General features: G+C 41.5%; 1 protein-coding gene across 4 annotated transcripts in view; it reads left to right on the top strand.

Annotated features, from left to right (window-relative positions):
* The window catches only part of HYCC1 (hyccin PI4KA lipid kinase complex subunit 1), a 38,099-nt gene that overhangs the window by 8,415 nt on the left and 17,332 nt on the right, over window positions 1-12,352 (top strand). For all 4 annotated transcript variants that reach the window (XM_053466598.1, XM_053466599.1, XM_053466601.1 and 1 more), the window contains exon 2: window positions 11,248-11,330. In XM_053466598.1, the coding sequence (XP_053322573.1) occupies window positions 11,280-11,330 (51 nt within the window). In that variant the 5' untranslated portion in view covers window positions 11,248-11,279. The remainder of the gene's footprint in view (window positions 1-11,247; window positions 11,331-12,352) is intronic.

The raw sequence follows: 12,352 nt of genomic DNA, 5'->3' as shown, positions 1-12,352 counted from the left end.
AAAACATTGGGGTCAATTTAAATTCATTCTGCTCCCACCATGTGGAAATGTACTTACAATGTGTCCATTTTAATAGCTAGACACCTGCTTTAAGACCCTTTCATCGCACGCTGCTTTTAGTTCTTGTTAATGTGGACGTGTTCTGGATTAGTTGAGGTGGTTTCTGTGATGTTCTAAAGAAGGTGTACAATGAATGCTCTCTTATCTTCATGCATCACCTTGTACTGCACGCTGCTGGCAAGACTGGGTTCTTCTCGCATAGAAATTGTGTTTCCAGGCGATATGGTCTGTGCCGTGCATATTAAAGAGACTATTAGCCCCAATTTACATAATCTTAGGATTAAGAACAGGCCTATAGATTCCTGAAAAATATCCCTTCATTAACGGAGAGAAAGGCTGGCAAGCAGTAGGTAAAAGCGATCACCTCAGGCTGACAAAGATTTTCATAAATCTAAATATGAACCACTAAACAAACAAAGCCTAGGTTATTACTTTTAACCCCTTAAGGACCGGGCTCATTTTTCATTTTGTACCCTGTGGGACCGAGGCTGTTTTGACACTTTTGTGGTGCTTGTGTTCAGCTCTAATTGCATTCAACCAGCAAGTGGAGCCAGTTCTCTAGAGGGTCTGGAGACCATCTAGCGAACTTTTCACCTTTATTGTTTTATTTCCCGGGCCGCCGCCATCTTGCGGATGGCGAAGATGACCGGCAGCTGCGGCTGTGACCGCTCTCCGGAGCGGTCACAGCCCACCCAGAGGTAAGTGTTTGGTGATCGTTGATCGCCTCCTAAACGCTTTTAAAACGGGCGTCCGCCGCCATACAATGTATGGCGGCTGTTGACGCCCCGGGGAGGGGCCAGACATGGCCCCCGATGCCGATCTCGGCATTGCTGAATGCTTCGACATCGAGGCATTGCAGCAAGGCCGTTTAAGCGAAGAAAGTGATCCTTGATCACTTTCTAAGCTTATTTAATTTTTTGACGGTTCAGGACTGTCAAAGGTCGTTTAGTGACCTTCTTGTCATGACGGTCCTGAACCGGCAAAGATCACGAAGGGGTTAATGTCCTGACATTTCGGGGTTGAGGATATAAAACATCTGCCTGCACTTGCTGAACAGATTGTAATGATTGCTATGAACATGTTCTGATGATGATGTTCTGTTATATATTTTGTTAGTATTTATAACCTTATAATAGTGAAAAACGGTGCTTAAATGACACAACAAGGTTGCAAAAGTTTAGTTCATACAGATCTAACATGTTAATATTTTATGCTCCCTCTAAGCATGGATCTCGTGACTAGTCTTATATGGTTGCCATCCTTTCTTAAAGCTAAACAGACCGTGTGTTTTTCCTGCCCAACTAGGTAGGGAGAAGGACTTGTTTCCCCAGTTGGGACTGGGACTCGCACAGTGGGTGCTCTTGGTAGGTTATGGGAATTTTGGTTCCCTTGTCCCTAAAATCGGCCCTTGGTGGGCTAGTTCATGGTCTGTTTGGTCCGTGTATATGCCATACTTGCTGCGTCTGTCTGTTCCTGACTGGAGGTTGTGGCTGAGCAGTGTATCAACCACTTAGCCATAGAGCATATATCTCTAGTAACAGGAGGAGTGGTGGCTCTGCTTTGTAGTCACGCTGTTTCTATGACCTTGGTTACAGAGACAGGGCTCCTGATATAGTCTGGTCCTGTAGCGAATCCTGCTTCTTCTCTGGGCTGTGGGGTTAGCGCATGTTTCTGTTCCCTCATAGGCTGTGTTCTTCTCTTTAATCCCTTTAATCTGAACCAAATGGGCAAGGACCACGATTTGTTGCCCAAAAACAAACCAAACAATGAGTCTGAATCATTTTTGGCCCATTGTCATAGGTTTATTTCAAGATCATGGAGGGTTCTTCATAGTAAGCACAAAGAAGAAAACTGCGGCCTGCATTGTATGTAAAAAGACCCTGCAGGATCCTAAAAGGACGCTTAATTCTTTCTGCTTTGCTAGCACTCTGTCAACACCTGGTTACGGCAGGTGAATGAAGATGTGGTCTCTGGAGGTTCTGAATGGGATGTGATGAGTATAATTGCCATTAGTGTTTGTAAATGTACTTATTCTATGAAGCCGTTAGTCAGGATCTTGGGATCTCCGTGCTGCCTGAGGACGTAGCTGTGGCGGCCCTGTTGCTCCTGCATGGGCTACGTTTGTGTGTTTAGTTATAACGCTACTGCGTTGCTCATGATGGTAAGTGAATAGTAAACGTAATCACCCAGCATCTCTCAGAAGCACATTTCCTAATCAATAACATTATATATATTTTTTTTTAATTAAATCTGGGGCTATCTACAAAATATAGAACGGATAACCTGACTTGTTTTTGGGTGGGGAAGAGTTCAGCACTGGGGGTGGATATAGTGTAACAGGCCCGTTGCAAATATTTCGCTTGCCTAATAAGATATCTGGAGAAGTATTCCAGGCTTCTTGTCTGGCCGCAGTATGTTGGTGCACGTCCAACTTGCACATGTCACAAGACACTTCGTATTTTTAGGTCGGTAAGAGATAAGCGGAAGTACTGTTGGATTATTCCTCCTTGGGCGCAGATAATCCGTTTGATGGATTCGACTGAAATAAAAATGTCCCGTACTGTTGCCATTAGTAACCCCTTCAAGAAAAAGGTATTTTTATATTTCTGGCGACAGCGTTATCTACATTAGAAAGTAGCAGACTATGTCCTTGTTCAATTTCCCTTTTCCATATGTAATATATATATATATATCTATATAGATATAGATATATATAGATATATATATATATATATATATATATATATATATATATATATATATATATAAATATAAAATGTGTTTTTTTGCAGGACAAATAGGGCTTTTTAAACCATGCAAAAGTGAAAATGCTTGAAGAAGAAACAAAAATTAAACAAATTTGTACTCAAATGAAAAATAAAAATATTACTGATATATTTCTCCTGAGTTTGCATCCACAAATATAGAAAGGTGCGCACATTTTTCAGAACTTTAATATTTTTAAATGTTGCATTCTGAGGCTCTCCCCTCAGTAGCGCTATATAAGCGTATGTTAATGTATAGGAGACTGCCCAGGGTAGGTAGGGAGGTGCTGGCATGCTATAACTACACTATGCTTGCCCCTGCTCCTTGTGGGGGCAGATGCGTATGAGGGGGTTCTATTAAATTAAAGTGCGGACGATGGTTGGCGTGAGAGGTGAAGTTAAATTGTAGCTCATTGACACAAATTGAGCATGATTTTAAACTGATCCTTTGTGATCATCAAATTTATTTTGGGTTTGTTTGCCAGATTATGATTTTTGGAATACCCTTCCAACAAGTTTCTGTCTCACACATAAACATCTGTGCACGAAATACTGTAGAAATGCGCGTGGTTTGTGCCTTGGCGTCGCCCTTTCACAGAACTCAAGAAGCCACAACGATGCAAATCCAGAGAGACGCAGAAACGCTTCCCTACGGATAAGGAGACCGGGACGTGGAAGGGGTCGGTAGAGAAGTTAGGGAGACATTGAGAATATCTCAACCCCACTATAATGGGGACAATAGGCTAACATCAAGACTGGCCCCAGGGGGAGGCAACCTTCCGGGAAATGTCCCCGTATCCTGGCAGGCCAGTCCGTCCGGTTAAACCTAAGCGTGCAGATAAATGTTCCTGTGTCTGCACACACACACACATGGGCGCAGCTTAGTGGGAACATTGCTCTCTTCCTAAAACGGCTGTGAAATCTCTCTCCTCTGCTACTGCTCAGAGCTGTCCGGACAGACACAAGTTGTGCAGGTGTTTGTAGGTTATTTTAAACACATGATGTAAATGTATTACCCAGGGACTGGCTAAAATGAGCTTTTGTGGTGGCGATGATGAGCGCTAATGCAAATTGGAGGTTTTGCTCTGGAGTGCTTTATTTTTCTGAAAATGTCTACTTTCTTAGACGCTGATCATTGAATTGCTATCGTGATAAGGTTAATTTACACATTATCTGGGCCATCAGGCTGATTAGTTGAGCTCATGCAGAGATAAGACTGAAATAGTGTTTGTGGTCATTATCCATCTAACGATTGCCTGTGGTTATGATGCCAAATAAAAGCAAATACTTTATGGCACTCTGATAGCATCTTGGATTAGTATCGTCAGCTCTCAAGAAAAACAAACCTTTGCCCTTGCACAGCACCGAGTAGCTTGCTTTATATCACATTGCTGCTTTTCTTCCATGAAGACAGGACTTTTTCCGTTTGATTAACGAGTTCACCGTCGAGGACTTAACTTGGAGAAGGTTGAATTATTAGTCTTTTACTAGTAGTGAATTTACTAATTGCTCCCACTAGGACGTGGGGTCAGACAATGTTATATGCATACCACAGGAACATCAATGATTAGAGCGTATTTACGCTATCGTGTGGTCCTGGCGGCACTTGCAGTGGGGTAACGGGATAATTAAGTACAAGAAATGAGATATGGTCGCCTTTTGGCCGCGGGTCTCAGTCTGCCTGAATTATCTTTACTTTTCAGCCGTTGTTTTCAGCGTTGTGTTGTGTGGTCTCGCTGTCTATGACCTGGAGATCAGATTAGAAGAAGCTGGAATCATCTGCAATCTTTCAATTTCTATATGTATGTATTAGTGTGTGTGTGTGTGTGTGTATATATGTACATATATATATGTGTGTGTCTGTCTATGTATGTTTGTGTGTATATGTATATGTGTGTGTGTATAAGGTTTTGTTTTTCTCAGAAGCACACCAAGTTCAGAAGCTTGTGTTAAAATGATGTGACAACATAATGTTTTCTCTCTTACCTGCAGGATATGAAAACCTGTTTTGCGTGTTTGTTTGCTAATGAGGTGTTGTCAAAATTAGGCTATGTTTATTATCTCCCCACTAGACAAACTTATGAGCTATTCTTCACACAGGGAAGCGTACTGCACAATGAATGACTCAAAAAGTATTTACTACACAAGTGTAAAAACTTTGTCTTCACCCGATCCCAATTTACCTCCCGGCGGTGAAATGAAATGGATCAATATTTAAGAACTCCAAACCTGCGGATATATACACTGATTAAACCCGAGGCTTTGGTGCTGTATTTGGCCAAAGCTCATCAAAGCATGAGAGGTGACATTAAGCAGCTTTACGTAGTTGGGAGAAAACGACTGGACTTCCTGACCAAGTCAATGTCTTCGGCAGGAACATGGATATTTAAACATGCTTTGAACGTTTAATGTTTAGAAAGCAAGACACATTAGATATGTTTTCCTAACTTCCATAAACATGATCAATTTAAGTGCTTAATGTGTGAGTGTATGGAAGTTGTTGTTTTGTGTTGGCAGTTTGGCAATGTAAAGGCTAGTCTTGCTCATAATACACCTCAAATTCTATTTCAAGTTATGTTTTATATTATGGGTTTATTTTTTCTTGAAAGATTGTGTTTTTAGGCCAGTTATGTGGGTTTTTTTTTCCTCCCCCCTCCTTTCTTCCGTATATATGCCTCCTGGGGTTTTTCCAGTCCGTGTGGTAGAATGTAGCGTTCGGAGCCAGTCAGCTGTGTCCTATCATTACTACCATAATAATCTTTAGTATTGATTTCCATTTTTTCCCCCAAATGCATTAAAGCTTCCTGCCAGCGTAGTAAGTACATAACACGCTACAATATTTGTTTGCGTGTTTCCTATGAAAGGGTTCAGTAGTTGGAGTGTTCTGTGTAACGCTTCCCCTCCTTACTAATCTTCATGGGTTTTCATCTCCAAACAATGTGGAAAGCAAAGGAAATGGCAACCAGTCGGTGTTAAAAGTGAGTCTTGGAATATACAACCCAAAAACATTTCTGGTAATATCTGAAACCTATCTGTATAATGCTGTTAATGTGGAGACTTTTTTCACGGAAATTATATATATTAAAATGTAACTCCCACCAATTTATTCTACTACAATTATCGCATTAGAAGCGAGTTTCAATATATTGTGCTTGTTTTATTTTAATATATTAAATATTAGCTATATATTCTAGCTGTGCTGTTTTAGCCCAATCTACGAAGCAAACCTCATGACTCCTAATGATACTGCCTGGGGTAAATTGTAGAATGGCACACTCTCAATCACCCAGCCTGACACTCTGACTAACGAAAGCCTATGAAGGAAAGGACGTTTTTGTCACAAATCACCAGCTCGGTTTGGGGTTTGAGCAGGGCAAGTAACCCTAAACATCACAGAAAGGTATAGAAATTTGGCCTGTAGGTCTGGTACTTTATTGTATACAGCGCTGCGCTCAATGCTTAAAGAAAAAAATATTTAAGGTTAGCTCTGATATTTAGCGTATTTATTCGAAATTACAAGAAAAGTTCTTGCACGTTTAATTTGAAGGAAATGATCTCCATTAATGTAAGCGTGTGTGTGCGGTGCATTTAGATATATTTTGTTTAATGGGCGTAATTTGAGAGATTACCTGTACACAACGTATAATAACGCACCATTTTCTAGTTCTGTGGGGTAACACCGAGGGAAATGACTACAATGTGAACGAAGGTTAATAACTCTGCTGTCGGTGTTGCTCAGTGAGGTCTCGACGGGAGGAAAGTATAGAAGGTGTTACTGTTTGAAACACGAGAGGATGTGTGTTAATTACCATTTGATTAGGGGCCCACATCAATTACTTTTGGGACCCCTTTCATCTGTAATAAGCCCCTTAGGGCACATCTTACATCCGTGTTATGAAAATGTTTTTGAATAATGCAGATGAGTTCTGAGATCTTGGCCGCTTCCGATATGCGAGCGAGTGTGCTCAGAATGCACGAGGCTTTGGAGAAATCTCACTGGTTTTGTTATTCATTATACAAGGCTGGGCAACACTCTCCTTTTTAACTATGTGTTAAAGGAATAACTTTCAATGATCTCATTTAACCGTCTAAACATCTGAATGCTGTCCTCTGCTTGCCTAATCCCTATAGAATGCAGAGTTAAAGATTGTCAGTGCTGGTCTCTGAATGCCGAGCTGTGTTTTTGTTTTTTTGTCTGGCTTCCCTTTGCCAAAATGGTCTAAAATCCTGTTCTATAGCCCCGAGTTCCAGACAATGTGTGCTTGTCTAGTTACGCGAAGATGTAATGAAAGTTGGAGAGAAGCCCCGTGCGTTTGCCTGTTAGCGTGTCATTTTTAGATTCTGTAAGCATCAGCGGTTCCGCTTAGAACGGCTGTAGTGGAGAAGATTGCTTTATGTACTACGTACCTTTTATTTCTCTTTATAGTTTTAGCATAGGAACATATATACTGTAATAGAGCTACGTGGGAAGGCAGTGTCCCTAAGATCTCATGCGAGTCGAAAGCAGCTTTGCCCTTTAGATTGCTTTAAAGTTATTGGAGGCCCTTGGTGTAAGGACGATTAGTCTGGTACACGGAACACAAAACTAGAATCTGCCGACTGCTTGTTTGGGCAGAATAACCATTTATTAAGACGCTTGCAACAACCTATGTCTCTGGATAAAACGATATTCCTTAAAACAAGCAGTGTTAATGGGAATTTCTGAGTTTAGTCCAGTGTCTCCAGTCCCCAGCGTTTCCTTTTTGAAAGCGTTGCGCAATGTACGAGCTGCAGGCTCTCACGTTTCCGACATGAAGTTTGCACAAATTGTGCTGCGAGCCTAAAAGGCAATCTGAAAGCTTGAAATGAAAGCATTAATCCATGCTTCCGATTACCCTTGGCGATAAACACCCGGAAACCTCAAAACCTCATCACCGTTTCTACTCTGCCTTTATTTTAATAATTCAAGTTATACAGAAGCTGTTCTCTAATAAGTCATTAAATAGCAAGGAAAGCTTCTTATTTTATTTCCATGTTGAGACTTCATTTAAATGCTTTTTTTTTTCCAAATATATATCTTTTATTTTATATTTTTTGTGCTCTAAAATAGATCATTCAACAATTTAAAACCTAGGTATGCAAATAGAGCTGAAACAACGAATCGATAAAATCGATAATAATCGATAACGGAAATCATCGATAACGATTTCCGTTATCGATTAATCGAGTGATCAATTCGTTGTTGGAGCACTCGGCTCCTTTTACTTACCTCCGCGAGCGTTCCCCGCTTCTGCTACACGCTCTGCAGTCTCCGCCTTCTTCTAGCTACGTGACGGATGTGACGTGTTCCGGTTCGCTCTGTGCGAGTGGCTCCACTCGCACAGAGCGGTTCGCTCTGTGCGAGTGGCTCCATTCGCACAGAGCGGTTCGCTCTGTGCGAGTGGCTCCATTCGCACAGAGCGAACCGCTCTGTGCGAGTTGCTCCATTCGCACAGAGCGAACCGCTCTGTGCGAGTTGCTCCATTCGCATGGAGCCACTCGCACAGAGCGAACCGCTCTGTGCGAGTGGCTCCATTCGCACAGAGCGGTTCGCTCTGTGCGAGTGGCTCCATTCGCACAGAGCGATTCGCGGGGGTGGGGGTCCACGGCGGGGTGGGAGTGGGGTTTCAGGGGATGCAGGGCAGGGTGGGGGTGGGGGTGCAGGGCAGAGTGGGGGTGGGGGTGCAGGGCAGAGTGGGGGTGGGGGTGCAGGGCAGAGTGGGGGTGGGGGGTGCAGGGCAGGAGACTGGGTGCAGGGCAGAGTGGGGGTGGGGATGCAGGGCAGGAGACTGGGTGCAGGGCAGAGTGGGAGACTGGGTGCAGGGCAGAGTGGGGGTGGGGATGCAGGGCAGGGTGTGAGTGTGGGTGCAGGGCAGAGTGGGTGCAGGGCAGAGTGGGTGCAGGGCAGAGTGTGAGTGTGGGGGCAGGGCAGAATGTGGGGGCAGGGCTGGGTGCAGGGCAGAGTTGGAGACTGGGTGCAGGGGCACAGTGCAAAGTGCTGGGTGCAAAGTGCCAGTGCTGGGTGCAAAGTGCCAGGGCTGGGTGCAAAGTGCTGGGTGCAAAGTGCCAGGGCTGGGGCAAAGTGCTGGGCGCTAAGTGCTGAGTGCTGGGTACAAAGTGCTGGGTGCAAAGTGCAAAGTGCTGGTGCAAAGTGCTGGGTGCAAAGTGCTGGATGCAAAGTGCCAGGGCTGGGGCAAAGTGCTGGGTGCTGAGTGCTGGGTACAAAGTGCTGGGTGCAAAGTGCCAGGGCTGGGTGCAAAGTGCTGGTGCAAAGTGCTGAATGCTGGGTGCAAAGTGCTGGATGCAAAGTGCCAGGGCTGGGGCAAAGTGCTGGGGGCAAAGTGCTGGGGGCAAAGTGCCAGGGCTGGGTGCAAAGTGCTGGGTGCAAAGTGCTGGGTGCAAAGTGCAAAGTGCTGGGGCAAAGTTTCTTGAACAGTAATAGTCCACCTCTTTTCAGAATGTTTGGGGTTATTTTGTTTCATAAATATTGTGTTTGGGTTCTTGTACTTTGAAAATATTGTTTTTTATTACATCATAACAAAATAAGAATGTTAATGTAAATTTTAAGTTGTTTTTTAACATCCAGTTCATTAAATTCTTTTAAATAAACGAAAAATTTGCATATTGTTTTTTTTATCCGATTAATCGATTAATCGAAAAAATAATCGGCCGATTAATCGATTATTAAAATAATCGTTAGTTGCAGCCCTATATGCAAACGATCTCTAGTTTACTAAACTCCTTAGCCCGGCCTAACTTGATGTTGGCAGTTCTCAGACTAAGTATTTGTCTTTCAGGAGGGGAAACAATCTAAATGAATATAGATGTGTTCTGTTTGTGAATAATTTGAAAGGAGCAGAAGGATCTGAATGATACTTTTTTGTGTCTCTCCTTTTTGGTGATTGCCTCTCAAAAAAGGGAAGTCAATTAATTGTGAAACTTTGGTTCCACATTCCACTAAACAAAGCTCAGCTGTGACTAACCACGTCCGTGTTTTTAGCCATGGGTCATTAAAGAAAAAGAATTAAGACTTTTTAAGAAAATGATATCCCTAAGTTTTTTATGAAACTGAAATCCACATGAGTGACCGTTCTTCACAGCTTCTAGAATGTGGTTAAATGATAATATGAATAAGAAAAAAAATATCATATGCTTGGAAACATAAAAAAAAACCAACTCTTCACCCACAATAAATCCAGGCCCACAATAAAGAATTGTCCTCAGACAGATGGCAGTTTATTCATTCGTCTAGAAGCAGCAAAGTGTTCCATCTGTAGAAATGATGTTGTACTACGTTTGGAAGATCGTTTCCTTAAGGCCGCCTAAATGTCTCCTTTAGAATATAACACACATACCTGTCTCCAGATCATTTGCTGCTCCAAAAAAGGCCCTCATTTTATAAAAACAAATATATTTTTTTTAATTCACTTATGCATGGCCTGCTGGTGATTCTGTACGATCTTTAATGATTTAGCTCACTGATTTTACCTGGTTTACCTAAAAGAATCTGTGGAGCAAATGCCGTTTGCTTCGTTGACTCGTGAGATCATATTATTCTTCTTAGTTTGGCTTTCGGGTTCTTTCGCTGTGGCGTGTCTTACAAAATAAGTTGGAAATATTAATTGAAAAATAAGATGTGATTTTGTATGACGGGCTTATTTATGAAAAAAAGGGAATCCATCATTCACAAAATATATTCTTGATTGCTTTCCACAAAGGAAAACTTTGATCGGATCTCCTGAGCTTTTTAGTGGTGTAATGTTACGTTTTGATATAAATTTCAGAACAAATGGATTTGTGTAAGAAAGGGTATTTTGGGGGATTCTTGGCAACAGTAATGGATTGGTCCTGCTGATTGGAAGATTCCATTGGTTGCGCAACTTTTCAAATTCTGAACCAGCTATCTTATACCAATGAGTCCGTATTCTTTTCCAGCAATGTACTCATCTGTAAACTCTCCTTCAGCATAGGTGCCTTGTAGCTTCTATCAAGCAGGCGTAGATGGGAGAGCCGAGGGATGAGCACATGATGTTGTATAGCAGATGTTTCGGTCATTTTATATAATGTTCCGCACTCTCTACCCCATGGGGAACACAGATTGGAAGAATACATTGTTTCCAAAAATTATATAACCACTAAACAGAACAGTGTGTCTTTTCTACATCATGTATTGGAGAACAAATTACTGTAGACTTGGTTTTAGTCATCTTTTCTTCTGACCAAAATGATTGTGTCTAGCATATCCCCAGGACTAACTGCCAGTATACGTGTTTGACGCTTAGATGAACAATGTGTATGCCATGCCAGCCCATGATCTGAAAACCATTTTAACTTCTTTTCCTTATGTTATCCTGCAAAATAAAGGATTTGCGCGGCTTTATATAATGCATTTTTTTTTGTTTAGGTTAAGGATTCCACAAAAACAGATGTGGGAAAATGGTGACCACGGAGAAAGGAGTTGTGGAAGAATGGTTATCCGAGTACAAGGTAATGGTAGCTAGATGTGTATATATACATGCCCCTTTTTCCATGTTAGGAGCCATGGATTTACTACTTTTTCCATAGTTTTCTTTATTTTTTTTTAATCAACCCTTATACTTGAATACGTTTTTTATTTCTTTATTTTTTTCAGACATTTTAACACTATAGCATATCACTTAAGTGTACCGTAACACTATAGGATGGCATAGTGTAGCATAAATCAATGCCTCTGAATGAAGCAGCAATTAAACTATCAGATTATTATTAAATGTCATGTTCCTTTCAGCTGCTAAAACATCGACTTCTTACAGATCCTTTTGCATTCTGTCCACAAAAAATCCAATGTAAAACACAAGTTAGGTTTCTACGGTATATATTTTTTATGATTAAATATTTTCAGAGCCGTTAACACATTTATTGTCTTTGGGACTCTCCTGATCTCTAATCCCATTTTCGGCCCCATAAGTGCTCTGCGATTCAGTTAAATCTATAAATCCTTACCAGAAACGCACATAAGTGAAACAAATCTCTCGACACGTTTCCTCCACCTTGTATATGAATCTAAATTTGCCACCAAATAAGCCAAGTTCTAGTGATGTCTCTGAACCTGTATGTAAAAGAGGGCAGTGGAATTTCTGTGTTTTCTTTCTATTTGTATTGCGGAGGATTAACATTCTCTTTTTTATTCATAAGTTTATGTATATATATAATATTTGTAACATCATGTTCACTGATAACCCCACCGCTGGTGAATTCCCAAAGTTTGTAATGTAAACTTATTCCCAACCCCACTCTGGGAAATGAGTCTGCATTATTTTGCTAATTCACTATTTGCTAATAGTTTGATGAATGAATACCCAGAACGTAGACCAAGTGTGTGACAATTCAACGTAACAAAGGTTTATGGGTAAAAGCATACACATTAGAACTTGTTGGCTCGTCTGCCTTGACTATAATGTAGAGTGCTTTTTGTTAGACCTATAATGCATGGAATTACAGTAATCTCAAACTTTAATCCCCTTTAATTT

The sequence above is a fragment of the Spea bombifrons genome, chromosome 5 (genome assembly GCF_027358695.1).
Source record: "Spea bombifrons isolate aSpeBom1 chromosome 5, aSpeBom1.2.pri, whole genome shotgun sequence".
NCBI classification, from domain to species: Eukaryota; Metazoa; Chordata; class Amphibia; order Anura; family Pelobatidae; genus Spea; species Spea bombifrons.
This window is presented reverse-complemented; position numbering and strand designations above follow the sequence as displayed.